This window comes from Alligator sinensis, unplaced genomic scaffold, assembly GCF_000455745.1.
Source record: "Alligator sinensis unplaced genomic scaffold, ASM45574v1 scaffold406_2, whole genome shotgun sequence".
NCBI lineage: Eukaryota > Metazoa > Chordata > Crocodylia > Alligatoridae > Alligator > Alligator sinensis.
Genome location: NW_005842543.1, coordinates 874,126 through 888,817, shown reverse-complemented (window position 1 = coordinate 888,817; position 14,692 = coordinate 874,126). Strand labels below are relative to the sequence as shown.

The 14,692-nt window shown below is 40.3% G+C and overlaps 1 protein-coding gene across 4 annotated transcripts in view; it reads left to right on the top strand.

Moving 5' to 3' along the window:
- The window catches only part of MEDAG (mesenteric estrogen dependent adipogenesis), a 24,922-nt gene extending 12,793 nt beyond the window's left edge, over window positions 1-12,129 (top strand). For 3 of the 4 annotated variants that reach the window (XM_006031972.2, XM_006031971.2, XM_014523845.2), the window contains exons 2-5: window positions 2,266-2,375; window positions 6,171-6,283; window positions 7,604-7,892; window positions 8,641-12,129. In XM_006031972.2, coding sequence (XP_006032034.1) covers window positions 2,266-2,375; window positions 6,171-6,283; window positions 7,604-7,892; window positions 8,641-8,774 — 646 coding nt within the window. In that variant the 3' untranslated portion in view covers window positions 8,775-12,129. Of the gene's footprint in view, window positions 1-2,113; window positions 2,376-6,170; window positions 6,284-7,603; window positions 7,893-8,640 lie in introns of those variants that run through there. The other variant, XM_025213633.1, reaches the window with a different exon arrangement.
- The last annotated feature ends 2,563 nt before the right edge of the window (window positions 12,130-14,692 follow it).

Genomic DNA, 14,692 nt, shown 5'->3' with positions numbered 1-14,692 from the left:
ACCTTGTGGCTGCCTGTAAGTTCATCATGGGGGCACAGAAGGGAATTGGTGAGGCTTTACTCACCAAGGCGCCCCTGGGGGTTACAAGAAATAATGGCCATAAGCTAGCAGAGAGCAGATTTAGATTGGACATTAGGAAGAACTTCTTCACAGTTGGAGTGGCCAAGGTCTGGAATGGGCTCCCAAGGGAGGTCTTTCCTGCCTATGCAGGGGGTCGGACTCGATGCTCTATTGAGGTCCCTTCCAACCCTAACATCTATGAATCAAAGGTGCATGTAGTTTCTGAAATTTGTGCACACAAAGGCTGCCCTCAGAATAACTAACACTCCTAATTGCAATTTTTAAAAAATTTAAAATGAATTAATTTTAAATTGGATGTTAACAATTTCACTTTCCATATAGGTCAGCTTTTGATGCCCATGAAATATTTATTTTATCTGTATTTTGAGGCATGACTTACTCTAGAAGTGCAGCCTTTTGTTTGCCATCTCTTTAAGTGGTCTTTTTGGCATTTACACACAGTTTGTAATTCTGTTGCCCTCTATTACCTGTGCAGTGTCAACATGTAAATCCCATAAAGATAACTGCATATGCTTAGCAGTGGCTGGACAGGAACATGACTACTTATGTAGGTCCTGTGTATGCACATAAGTCCTGAAATTGTAGTGGGACAAATATGTGGGATTTCTCTGTGTAGTTTCAGATTCAAATCCTGCTGTGGGACAAAAGTCTGTGACTAACATGCAGAAGGTGTCACCCTGCCCTACTGTGGAGACCAACTGGTTCAGAGAGGCATGAATGCTAGATAATGCTTAAAGTGTGATGTGGTGGTTGGAGCACTCTGCTGGGAAGCTGGAGAGATGTGGGGTGGAGGGGGTGGCCCTAAAACCTGGGTCTTCTGCTTCCTGAGCAAGTGGCCTAACTACTTAGCTACTAGGGATAAAACATGAGAAGGTTCTCCTCCTTACACATCAGTGTTCATGTACACCTGCCCAGCAAGTACAAAGCCTACTGAGTATGTGCAGTAGCTACACAGATGCCTATGCATCTGCACTGCATGAATATAGAATTGCAAGTTTAGCCCAAGTTCCAGAAATGCCACCGATGCAGCTAAGTAAGTGCCATTGAGGCATGTAACTGGTGATGGAATGGAAATCGCCTTTAATGCAGATCATGGATGGGTCCTTTTGGTCTCCTTTTTGTGAGTTAGTCTGAAGGCTTAGATCTTTGGGGGGCCCAACTTTTTGGCAGGAGTGCCGCAAATTAGCCCCACACCTTTCCCGAGTGTCATTGCAACTCCTGCCCAATCTGCTGTGCTGTTTTCTGCTCCCTGCTCTATCTGTCACTGTGCTGCCTGTTTAACTTGTGGCACATGTGCTACAGGCTGGCCACTCCTGGCTTAGAGATGGCAGATTACAAAAATAGGCAAATTAGCTTTTTTAGGGCTATAAGTGGAGTGAAATAGGATTAGACCTTGAGGTGCCCAATAGATGCAATAGGATCTGTTCTCTAGTTTGTGCCTGTATCTTAATAAAACTAACTGACGGGTCATAATTTTATAGAAGGTTGGGTGAAGTGGATTTTCCAAAACTATAGAATCCCAATTTGTGAAAAGCACTGAATGAATTCCCAGAAAATCAAGAGTTTGGTTTAAAACTTAGTTTAAAATATTAAATGTGGGGTTCTCTGCCAAAATGTTACTTTAAAACAACATTTTTTGAGGACTGATTAGTAATTGTGTCTAGTGCTCAACTATATCTTAGAGCGCTTTTGTTAAAAGGACACTTTGTTGGCTTCCAAGGGGGTGTCTCTTTTAGATAGAGACTCCTGCATCGTGTGACTTTAGAAGCAAAGGCATTAAGAAACATATCTAATTCAGTGGTCTTCACAGTAAAAGCATGATAACTAGCAACACTGTAAATTTCAACATAACACTGTACGTCTAAAGTATTGACAACATTTTCGAATTCTGGTAGATAAACTTGAGTGTCTAAATTAAAGTAGCTGGTTTTATTCAGAGGTCCTCAGCAGGTGCCTTTTGGTTGCCTGACGGTAGTTGCCAAAATGTAAAAATCTTGGCCTAGACTCTAGAGGGTTAATGAAAGAGTTGGAATCCTGTTCAAACCCCATGATATCTTCATGGTTTTATACGAGGGAAAACTTGAACTCTAGAGATCCTGGGTATTTTTTTTGTAAAACTGTATTTGGTAAATATGCACTATTCAACATAATAGCTATTAATAGAGTTGTAATTTTTTTTAATAGGGATGTAGTGCTCACAAGCCATCGTGATTATAAAGACTACAGAGATACTATACTAAGCAGGCCACTGGTATTCTTCACAAATGTGAAAATAAAACCGGATTCCCCAAATGGTAAGTATGTTGTTCTTTTTGTTATTTACATTACATTTCCTCAAATAAAAACAAGGGCTAGATAGATCCTTATGTAATCTGGTGCATTGGGTTAATCATTTGGGACCCACTGATTACTTTGCTCTGTTTTCAGTTCCTTATACTTTTCCTAAACTTCACCTTTAAGCTCAGTGTTTTACACCAGCAGTTTTCAACCTTCCAGCTTCACAAGCTAAATAAGCAGCATGGGGCTGGTCCATGGCTGGATTCCACATGGGTTTGGCCCTATGCTGCCTGGGGAGGTCTCTATGCCACCCTGGTTCTGTACACATAGATAGAGCTCTGTGCTGCCCTGGCCCCACATGCCCAAGGTAGCATGCAGGGCCATGCTCTGCCTGCAGGGCTCTCCATAGGTCTGGAAACTTTACGGGTGGGGAGTGGCAATTAATGCTGCCACTGTTCCCACACCACCAGATTTTTCAGACCTGTAGGGAGCTATGTGGGCTGGATAATACAGTTTCACAGGCCAGATGTGGCCCAAGGGTGAACGCCCTTATCTTGCATACTTTTTTTTTCCTGTTTAGTATGTTTCTTTTTCTCCCTTTTTAAACTGAAACAAAAGTGGTTCAGCACTTTGAGCTGAAGATGCATGAAAAATACAGTTGTGATTTCCTTTCGATTGATTTCCAACTCACTGGAAGTTGAAATTTGGTGTGAAAAAATCCTCAATGGGGAGCAGTGGCTTTCAGTGCTTGGGTGACAATTGATTTTTATTTAATTTGATTTGAAAATCAGGTACTGCAAATGTTTAGTATATTTTCCATGAGTTATTATACTAGCTTGTAAACTGTGCAGATATAAAGCTTATATGATGTATACGGTCAATTAGCTGTACAATGAAAAGTATAATGAAGGTGTATAGGGATGTCATCTTACAAAACTAGCATTCCCTGGGTTTGCAGTGTCTGCAATTGAGGAAGTCTCTATTATGCATATTAGCATGCAGAAGAGCAGTGCCTCCATGGTAATTCCTAGGAAGCTGCATCCATGGAGTATCTATACACACAGTAAATTTTATTGTCAACACTATTGCAGTTTCACCCTGTTGAAACCTCATAATCCTCAGCAAATTGATTGATTGATTGATTGATTTTTTTATTTATTTATTTATTTATTTATTTTTTTTCTGTTCCAGTTTTCAGATTCTGCCAAACTTTCAGTTACCTCAGTGAAATAACCTGGGGCAGTGCCTGTGTCCTTAATTCAGCTTCTGAGGCCCTCTCCCGCCAGTCTTCTAAAATGATGGACAAAGCACTTAATTGGTTTCATTATTCTGTATTGTACAATTTAAAACTCTGTTGTCAGGGAACTCTGCAGATGAATCTGAGGATGCTGCAGTACAAAAAGCCAAGCAGTGGGCTTGTCTACACATGCAATTAATGCACAGAAAGCTTACTGCACAGTAAAATACTGTGCAGTAAGCTTTCCCTGAGAGCACTTCTACACGTGCACCTGTTGGGATCAAATTTGCTCCTAACAGGAACAGTTCAGGGCAGGGATACTCCTGCTCTGCTCTCCTACCATGTGGCAGCCAGGGGTAGCTCTAGGCTCCCCAGGGTGTCAGCCCCGGGTTGACAGGGTATCAGGGTCAGGCCTGGGCTCTGGGGGACAAGGAGAGCCGTCTTACCTCTGGGGCAGCTGCCTCCCACTCCATACCCCTGCCCTGGGCAGCTGCCTGCTGCCGGAGCCAGCTCTGATTGCTAAGCCCAGATGGGGACAATGTCCCTTTGCTCCTGCAGCAGGCAGCTCCTGGCCCCAACTCCGAGATTGGCCCATGATTGGAGCCAGCCCCAGCAGCAGGCAGTTGCCTGGGGCAGGGGACAGCTGGGAAGTAGGCAGCTACCCTGGGGAGGGAAAAATTCTACTTGCTGCTGCCTGTGTTATGTAACCATGCACTTCTGCACAGTAAATCTACTATCCATATTTACAGGTAGTAGAAAACTATGTAGTAAACTGATCTACTGCACGGTAGCTCCTGTGCACGGTTACATAGTGACACTTTACTGCGTAGTAGATTAGTCTACTGCGCAGTAAAGTGTCTTGTGGAGACGCACCCAGTTAATAGGACTTCAAAAGTGGAGAAGTTGAAATGGGATTAGGGAAAAGCCTAGATGAAGGCCAGAGAGGAGTAAAAAATATACAGATTACCCTTGATTTATGCAGGTTCTTTATATGTGAATTTGCTCTTATTCAGAGAACATATTTAGACCCATAATTCATTATATGTGAGGTAGGTTTGCTCTTATGCCATCAGCATAAATGCCCGCTGCCCCCTGGCGCCCAAGCAGGTAAGTCTGTGTGGGGAGGGGAAAGGGCCATGGCCCCACTCACCCCAGCCCCAGGAGTGGCCGGAGCTAGCTGGGCTGCACCATGCTCTGCCTGTCCCACCGCTCCTGGGCTGCACTGTGCCGTGGGACGCAGTGCTCACCCCAGCCCCGGCTGCAGCAGCCCTGGGAGCAGCTGACACCAGCTGCCTACACTGGGCATAGTGCAGCCCAGGAGTAGAGGTGAGTTGGGGACAGGCAGAGCACGGTGCAGCCCAGCAGGCTGCTGTTGCCAGCAGCTCCTGGGGCCACTGCAGCCAGGGCTGGGGTGAGTGCCATTCTCTTCCCTCTGCTTTGCTTCCTCATGCAGCCCTTGGAGCAGCAGCACACACCGCCCCCCCCCCCCCCCCCCCCCCCATCCAGCTTCATTCCCTCCCTCACCACCATGGGAACCTATCCACATTTGTAACAATGTAAGCGGGTTCGCGTTATGCAAATTTGATTTTTGCGCTATTCTCCGGGAATGCATGTACAGCATAAATCAAGGGAAACCTGTAAACCCAAGGTTGCTAAGGAGAAACTCAACAGAGATTTTATAGTGTGACATGAGAAGATGCTGTCTCTTTCACCCCAGCTCTACTTCTAGTAGGAAGTCATGGATAGCTGTATATAGCTGGAGATCCATTGCTCTATAAGCCATCCTTCCCCAGAAAATCTACAGAATATCCAATAGGACTGAAGTGCCAACAGTTTCAGTTTTAATACTTGGATAATCTGTTATATAGGAGCAGTTCACTGGCCACATTTACATGAGCGGCAGACTGCACAATTGTTACTGAATAGTCATTTTAGTTCTTGCTTGTGCAAGTACTAAATGACTGTGCAGTAACCGACATGACTGCAGTACTGTTGCCACACAGTTTTGTGTGTTTTTTTTTTTTTTTTTTTTTTTTTCCCCTGATGCTGCTGTTCAGTAGCAACGAACTACTGCCTAAGTAGCTCACTGCTACTGTGCAGTATCGTCGCCACACAGTTAGTGCCCAGCAGTGCAGCTGCATGGTAGCAATGAGCCATGACGTAGTAGCTCATTGCTACTGTGCTATGGCATCTTGTGTAGACACACCCACTGAGTAGTACAAAACCAGTACTGCTTTCATACATATATTTTTCTGTTTTAAGAGAGATCAAATATACAAATATTGGCACCCAAATGACAGACTTCCACAAAGAGCTAAAAAAATTCTTTGTTAGGTCCATGTAGCTCTTTAGGTTTTTCAGGTTACTAAGGCTTGCTACTAGAAGGAGATGTTATCATGCCATCTGTCTTGTTTTTATATATTAAGAGCTATATGGGAATTCTTGAACATGGATTATTAGAACTACAGCTGGCTTCTTATGAAAATACAACTCATGGTATAAAGGTTTCAGTGTATGTTGCTGAATATTGCTTAGGTCATGTATAGAAATTAGTAGCATTTTAACTCGCTTTCAGAAAAAACATATGCCTTTCTTGTGAACACTCGACATCCCAAGATAAGAAGACAGATAGAGCATGGTATGGACAACGTAATATCCTCAGTGTTTGGAGAAAGTTATAAACTTCGGGTAAGTCATGAATGCTTTGTTATAAGATATTCAAGGCTATCAGTTCTGAATAAAAGCATTCCATCTTTATTTTATGTGAGCTACAAAAAGAAGTGCGTTCTAAGATTTGCAAGTGAGCCATGTTTGTTATCGCCAGAGATTTTTTCAGGTAAAGTAACCAAGAACAAATAGCTTTGATTCACAGTTGGATATAGTTTATTCACTTCAGATATAAACAACACAACATAAATTTAAGAAAATGATATTAATTCAAAGTTTAAAGCACCTCCTTAGCAGTGAACCGATGCTGTTTAGCTTCCAAGACTGCACTTCAGTCCTATACCAAAATTTAGTAAGTAAAGAGCAAAATTCTGCCTTCATTCAAGTGTAATCCATTTAAGTTTACTCAAGCTTAAATATAAAGCATTCCTCTGAACAGATGTCATAAAACATATATTTCATTCTGTGAGAATACTCAAAAGGGGAACAAACGAGTACTGAGAATGAAGCAAATCTATAAAACAGAGTGAATCATTACAATATCATTTTGTAATGTTTTGCATAAAAGGAAAAATGATAAACATTTGGTAGCTTGTTGTCTTCTTTAACTTTAAATATTAGCCAGCCTAAGAAAAAGGGGCTTTAAATGAGGATTTAATCTAAGTTAAATGAGTCTGCAGTCTTCATAAGTGGGAGCATATCTGTTGCACGAACAAGAACCAATCCTTAAACTTAATTCCATACTTCAGATTCTGCAGTTCCCAGAAGGAAGAGGATAATGATAATAAAATAATATACCCTGTAATCATAGAAATTCAACCTACAGTAGCTTTTCTTCTTGCTGTTAAGACAGAACTCCTGTGTCCACTTTGACTGCGTCCACATGAGCACATTTGTTTGTTTCCCTGAAGAGAAGAAGCTGTGGTACACATTGTGCCACTGCTTCTTGTCCCTGGGAAACACCCATGCCACGTGCCCTTTGGCATGCAGCAGGGTTACCCCAGTTACCCTGCCACAGATGGGTCTGTGGTGCCACATACCACACGACTGTCTGGATGCAGCCCTAGATTTTCCTTGAAAGCCTCACTAGACAGGTGCATTGCTCCAGCTTCTGCTGCTTTGAGATGAGCTCTCTTCTGCCACAAGGTTTCGAATATAAGCAAGATGCATGGTATTGGGGAAGTGGAATTATACATGGAATCTCTCTGTGCAGTTTCAGATTCAGATCCTGCTGTAGGTAAAGCTTTCAAATAAAGGTACAACTACAGTATAAACTCTAAATTTATGAGGGCAGAGTTTATGAATTAGACATTTAACTATATATTTTTTTTTCTTTTAAAGTTTGATTTCCAGGAGGTTGTCAAGAGCTTTTTTCCTCCAGGAAGCCACTTAGTTAATGGAGATGCCTTGAGCTTTTCCTTTGAGTTCAAATCGGATGCCCTGTTTGATTTCTTTTATTGGTTTGGAATCAGCAAAAGCACTGTTGCAGTGAATGGGAAAATTCTGAATTTGTCCAGCACCAACCCAGAAAAGAAGGAAATAATCACAATGTTTCTTGAAAAAATGAGTGAGCCACATGCCCGCTTGAGCAACAGCTTTTCAGACAGAAAATTTAGTGTTACCTCAAGAGGTATGTTACAAAACAACACAGCACTTAGTTTTGTACAGTAGAAGTAAACCTTGTTATCTGAACTCTGATTTCCTAAAGTTATGATTATACAACTTTCAGAAAATTGGGATTTCTGAAATTCTTTTCTTTTAAAGAAAAGTTCTGATAGCTTTTAAATCATTCAGTACCTTCAGTTAAAACCTAAGCTATGCAGTCAATGTCAAACGAATTAAAATTAACACAAATTTTAATTTTTAATTTTAAACAAAAATTTGCGATTTTTGCAGAGGATGATTTTGTTACAGTATACAATACTTTGGCTTTAAGAAACTCAAATTCTGCATAAAATTTACTCTCACACTTGTTCTTTTTTATTCTCTGCCTTTTTTATTATTAAATTTGTGTTTTGCATTGCAACCAAAATGAGACTGGAAGTTCTTTAGACGCAGAGATAATCATGTTAGGATTTATTTGGCTGTAAAGTAATTAACACATAGTTACTTTAATAACTATGCCACATCACCAATTACCTTTTAGAAGCTAAATGGATTTCCCTTTTTAAAAGACAGTTTGTCAATTTGTTAACATCATGAAATACAAAAAATCTAGTATCTTCTTTCTCATACTTGAGTTACCTGAGTACTCAAATTCATTGCTCTTTAGTCTTTTAACTTAGCTACTTCTTGCTCTTGGTTTGGTAATGTACATTACTGTTGTGTTCAGTTCCTTGCAAGCCTGTTGTAATTCTGCTCTTTTAAATATTTTTCAGGTTCAATAGATGATGTTTTTAACTGCAGTCTGACACCACAACAATCTTTAACAGAGCCCCCTATGACTGTCTGGTCAACAGCAGCAGTTCAAGAATTAGAAGAAAGATCAGCAAAAATAGTGAGATTTATATAAACATCAAAACCTTTTCAGCTGAAAAATCACATGCACAGCAGTGCATTGATGGGAGAGGAACTTCCTGAGATGAGAGGAATGGTGCAAGGGGAAGATTTTTCTTTTTCTATTTTTTTCTCCTCTCAGATGTGAAAAAGTGGGGACTCTATTCAGTTCTTTATTCTTTCTTCCCACCATCCTCCTTTTGAGATTTTTTTTTTTTGAGGTGGACATCTCAATAGGAAGCAGAGTTATCAGTGAGGTAGCATATGGCTTCTCTTTTCCTCATCCCACAATATCAGGTCTGTTTCCTGAACACTACAAACCATTCCTTTTTTGAACACAGAACTCTCCTGTGACAGTTGCTCCACTTTATTTTCTTAAACCCAGATGGAGAGATGATTAGCACAGATCTCATGAGGATTTAGCAATATAAAACTGGGTTTCAAATTTTGGGGCAGGGAATTGTCATTTCTAGAGTATTCCAACAAATAGACCCAAGTTAGGCCCTATCTTTGCTGGCTGTGGATCTGTTTCAGCAATTTTTGCTGCAGCTTTTGAACTATCTTACAGCAAATTGTGAACTATGAGCAAACTGTATTAAGCACACATTTTAAAATTAAAAACCTATGAATTGGATCCCTTTCCACAGAAACTAGACTAAGTTATAAATTAGTTGCGATCTTTTTTTTGATCTATGCTTGAATGTGTGTTTTTTTTCCCTTTTCTTGCATAAAACAGCATGTTTATGCCAGTGGGAAACGGGGGACTAAGAAGGCTGCTCACGACCTAGTAGCTGGGAATTGTGTTCACAGTAAATTTCTTTTTGTTTTGTTGTTTTTCCCCCGTTCAGAGTGTGTGTGTGTGTGTGTGTGTGTGTGTGTGTGTGTGAAATGCAGGCCCTAAATTGAAGCGGTGGGTTTTAAAAAAACACTGCTTCAAATTAGAGCTGATTAAAACCCCCATGTCATGCATACACCCCGCTGACTTACCTGCCTCTCTGGCGGAGAGGGGAGGGCGAACTGCTGGTGGGTGGAGCAGTACCCACGCTGTGGAGGGGGCTGGTGTTTCTCTCTAAAGCAGCGGCAGCCCCCCACCAGGTGGCACCCAGCTTAGGCCGTTCCGGGGGGGCACTGTAGCCGCAGAAGGAAGCACTGGGCCCCCGCGCAGCTTAGGCAAGCAGGTAGGCAGGCTCCGGAGTTGGGGGTGGAAATCGAGCTCATCACTTCTTGGGTAGAGCCTGCTTTCCTGGGCTGCTGTCAGGCTGCCTGCATGGGCTTCCTGCAGGGCTGCATGGAGCCTGGTGCTTCACTTCACAGCTGTAGGGGCAGCAAACTAGAACTCCTTCAAGGAGTTTTAGTTTGCTGCACCCCAACTCATTTAAGGCTCATTACACAGCTGTATTTCCTACAGCAGCTGGAATCAATACGCCGCTGAGGCATGCAAAAACCAACACCATTAAAGCGGTGCCCGCTTGAAAGTGACATGTCCCTCGTTTTGTCTACACATGGCCTATGATCCAATTCTTGGTCTAAGGAAGATTCCCACCCTCTCCCACACTCCCACCTAGGGAGGAAAAAAAAAAAGAGTCTTGTGGTTAAGACTAGGGACTAAGAATCCTAGCCATTCCACATGCTTCCATAAGATATTGATCCAAGTAATTTCACCTCCTTATGCCTTCATTTATAAAACTATAAAATTGGAATGATATTTAATCTACCTCACGGGAGCATTGTGAGGCTTTATCCATTAATGTTTGTAAAGCACTTTTGGAGTTTCGTAAAAGAGGTGCTAAATAAATGCAGTGTTACTGTACTTTTTTTTTTTTTTTTTTTTAACTTGGGTTCATGCCAATAACCAGATTGGAGGTAGTTGCAGTCTTCAACTACAAGTTATTCATGCTGATACAGTCGGCTAGTTTGCAACAACTTTGAACTTCATCACTGTTACTTACATCATTAATAAAACACTTTGTGGTTTATTTGCCACTTATTCGTTACAGTATTCCATGACTAAAATATATTCTAAACAAAAGACCAGTCAATATAATATTTTTTCCAAAGGAGGTGTTAATACAAAATGGGACTGCATGTTCACTTTAGCTTTAATAGGCTGAGATTTTTAGCTGTAATTTTTTTGTTTGACTTTTGTTTTGAGAGCTAATCTAACTTTCTTTTCTAGTAGCTTTTAAAGTGTTAAATCAGTCTTGAGGATTCTTCTTCACAACTTTTAACCCAGCTATTGTTGTTAATGCTATTTGAGCCACATATCTTCTTCATTGAATGACTGATCAGTAAGAACTGGTTGAGTTGCTGAGAGAGAGTACATCTTGCACCTGTGTCTAGCAACGCTGACATTCTTGATGATTTGGCAGGAAATCTAAAATGTTAAAATAATCTATAGACCAAGGGGCATATAGAGATTGCAAGTACTGTGGTCATTTAAGAATTATAGTAATGATAAAAATAAACTCCATGGCAGAGATCCATAAGGTAACTTTTCAGGAAACTTTTTGGAGGAGAACTGTGTCAATAGCAATCATCCAGCCTATATTTTGCATAATGTATATTTACTTTGAAAAAATGGGACTTTGAAAACCTTTTGTGTGTTTGTTATGCATTTGCATGAAAACAGCAGTTTGCCACAGTTACTTTTCTTAACTTTTTTTTTTATACAAATAGTATTTTGAGTACAGCTGACTCTTAAAATACCACGTTATGTAATAATGTACTGGTGCTGTTGAAGTTCTAAAGTATTTTACTATTTCTGATTTTATGTGAGTATAATATACCCATATACATAAAATAATTTGACATTCTTATCTGTTGAGGACTGTGCATATTTTCTGAAAATATCTTAAACTTGCACATTCAGAAAACATAGCCTTATATGCTGGGTGTGAAATAACACTTAATACTGAATTTATACACTAGTGGAATCTCCCTAGAGAGACTAGCCATCTTGCCTTGTAAATGAATTTTAGACGTACTTTCCCAGCGCTACGTTTTATAGGACCAAACAAATTGTATGTAAATATTTTTTACTTCTGTTTTAAGGACCTTGCACATTAAAACATAAAAGTAAATTTTTTTCATATGCAGGCAAATATTGTAACACCTATTTTACCTTTTCCATATTTTCATCTTTTAAAAAAGCCAACAAACCTCAAAGATTTTCTACTGAAGTTAAAAAGAGTAGGATCACACACATCACAAGTACACCTATAGTAATGTTAAAAAATAATTGATACAAAGACTTTTTCTAAAAAGCTTTGGAGAATAACTGATTTTTCTTTCTGTTTGTATAGATATGATACACATCTCTTTTGTACATTTGTCTTTTATGAATCATTAAAAGGAAGACTTTTAGAAACTGATATTTGCAACTTTTTATTTGATTTGATATCCAGAAGATAACCACTGTCCAGCATTACTAAAGCATTTGTGAATGGTAGGGAACAATAATATTGAGTTCCAGCGGATGAGCAGGGAGTACAGTTGTTCATTGTCAGTTGGCTAAAGGACTCTAGTTCAGCCGGCAGCAAGGAGGAGGAACTACCACCATATGCACTTCTGACTCCCAAACTGTGATAGATGGTCTAAAATTAGAAGCAACAAAATGATAATTGCTAGAAAGAGGACAAGATTACTAATGTTTAGAACTGTCCAGAATTAATGTCCAAACATTTTTTAAAAAGTTTTTCTAGTCCAAAAGTATCTTCCTTTTGACATATTAATAAAAAAATCCAGTCATGCATCATCCAATTAATTTTTTAAAATGCTTGATAAACTCTGCAACAAAACTTTATCTAAAAACCTGCACTAAATCTTGTCTATCCCCATTCGGTCTTACTACAAAATAAAACTTCCGTGTTCACTATACAAAACAAACAGGCCACTTGCATTTTGAGTTGCCCCGTCAAGTGTGTCTTAAGAAGTTTTTTTTTTTTTTTTTTTTTTTTTTTTACCTTCAGTTCAAGTAGAAAGAAACCGATGCAGAAGTTTTGAATATGCTCAAACGAAAAGGAAGATGATCACATGCCGTTCCAATCTATGCAATCCATTTGAACTTGTGTTTCTCACAACAAAGTGCATACTGTGCTTGTTATTGAAGAAACGGTGGTTAGCAAGAATGTTATTTGAACTATGTGACTGAAACTGAAGAGTTACTTTCTGTTTTCTCATCTAGTCTCTTGGGGCAATGAAATGTGAAGTAAAATCCTTAAGAGAATACCTTTAATGGCCACATCTCCCCCACACAGCTGAAGTATTAAAGATTACCAGGTTGATGGTCATTAGTAGAAAATGAGAGCATACAGGACACTTGCTCCATTCTCAGTAGCTGCAGCTGCAAGCAGTTATTTTGGTGACCACTATTTTTCTCATGGTGAAATTATTTTAATATCAAAAGTCAAATCAGAATGTTATTTAGGTGGTATCAACTTGCAGCCTGTACCTTAAAATGGAGATGAAGAGAAACCATATGTTTATAACATAAGAGCCTGATGCAAAATCTGTTGGAAGCAACCTTGCTAGTGATTAAAATATTCTGTGTGTCAAAATAAGTATCCAACACATCTTTGGACATGAGAACATGACAAAAGAAAAGAGGGTTGATATTTATTTCCATGGATAGTGTCATCTCTCTTAATACCTCCAGGAATGAAAATGCACAATATACTATGAAAACAGCTTGTATGAATGGCAGCATTCTGTAAGCTCACATTAGCTTTAAATTAATTAGCTCAGATCCTAATAGCTAGGGGCCTACTTAATTGCAGTTTTGCAGATTTTGTAGAAACCGCAAAATCAACAACAAAAAAACGTAATAAAAATAAAAGACTGGCCCTCCACTGAGAGCCAGCGGTCCTTGCTGCTGCAAGGGGAAGGCACTACCTGGTGGAGTGGCACAAAAGGCAGCAGACACGATGTCATCTGCTCCCTTTTCCTTCATCTTCCCTGCACTGGGGCCTCTCCACCAATCAATGCTGAGGGGTATATAACCATATATTTTAACCATATAGTTTGGTTAAAAATGATGAGTAATAGCATCTTGTTATTCGGTTAGATTAGACACTTTAGATTCCTAAACCTCACAGGGTCCTTTTTATGTAACTCATTTGTCTGGGTTGGTGCTGTTTGTCCCATTCATGCATTTCACTCAGGCGAGACAAGGATGATCGCTTAGTTTTACTAGAGATCCGTTTCCCGTTCTGGTTCTCCCTATATTGAGTCAATGCTGGGGGTTGCAAACAGCTCGGTTAAAAAAAAGGCAGTGTTCAATGAAATGAAAGCATTCCTATTAATAGCAGACTTTGCAAGCCATTATTTCCCACACATTTGGGATCTAACCTCCTTGCTAATTTCCTTTCCTTTCAACCTGGCAGTGAGGTCATTCATTTAAAGCAGGCCTGTAGCCAGATTGAAATGGAGACAGCAACAGACACGCAGAGGAACCAAGGTGCCTCCTTGTTCAGTGCAGCGATAAAAGATTGCACAGAATCTTTTTGCACCACATTTGAGCTTTAAGGGAAGCTTGAAAAGAAGAACATATTCTTCCCATGCCCTCTGAACACCCTAACAGTCTTTTGATGTTGGTTCTTTCTTGATTTCCGCACACGTTAACGAAGGGGCGGTGAGCGTGCAGCATCTGTGACTTTCAGCTCAAGTGCCCCAGTGCTCTCGAGATGCAAATTCTTCCCGTGATGGTGAATCGAGCTTGGGCCCTGACACAGGATGGGGAGGTGATGAGTGAGGAGGTGGCTGAGAGCCTAACTTGGACCTGAAGGAATTTGTGGGGCAAACTCATTAGGGGAGATCAGCAGCAAATAGGAAGGGCCCTATTCCCCCCAGCAGCACCTGGGGTGACGAGGAACAGTGGCCAGAAGCTGCTGGAGAATAGGTTCAGGTTAGAGATTAGGAGGTACTGTTTCACTGTTA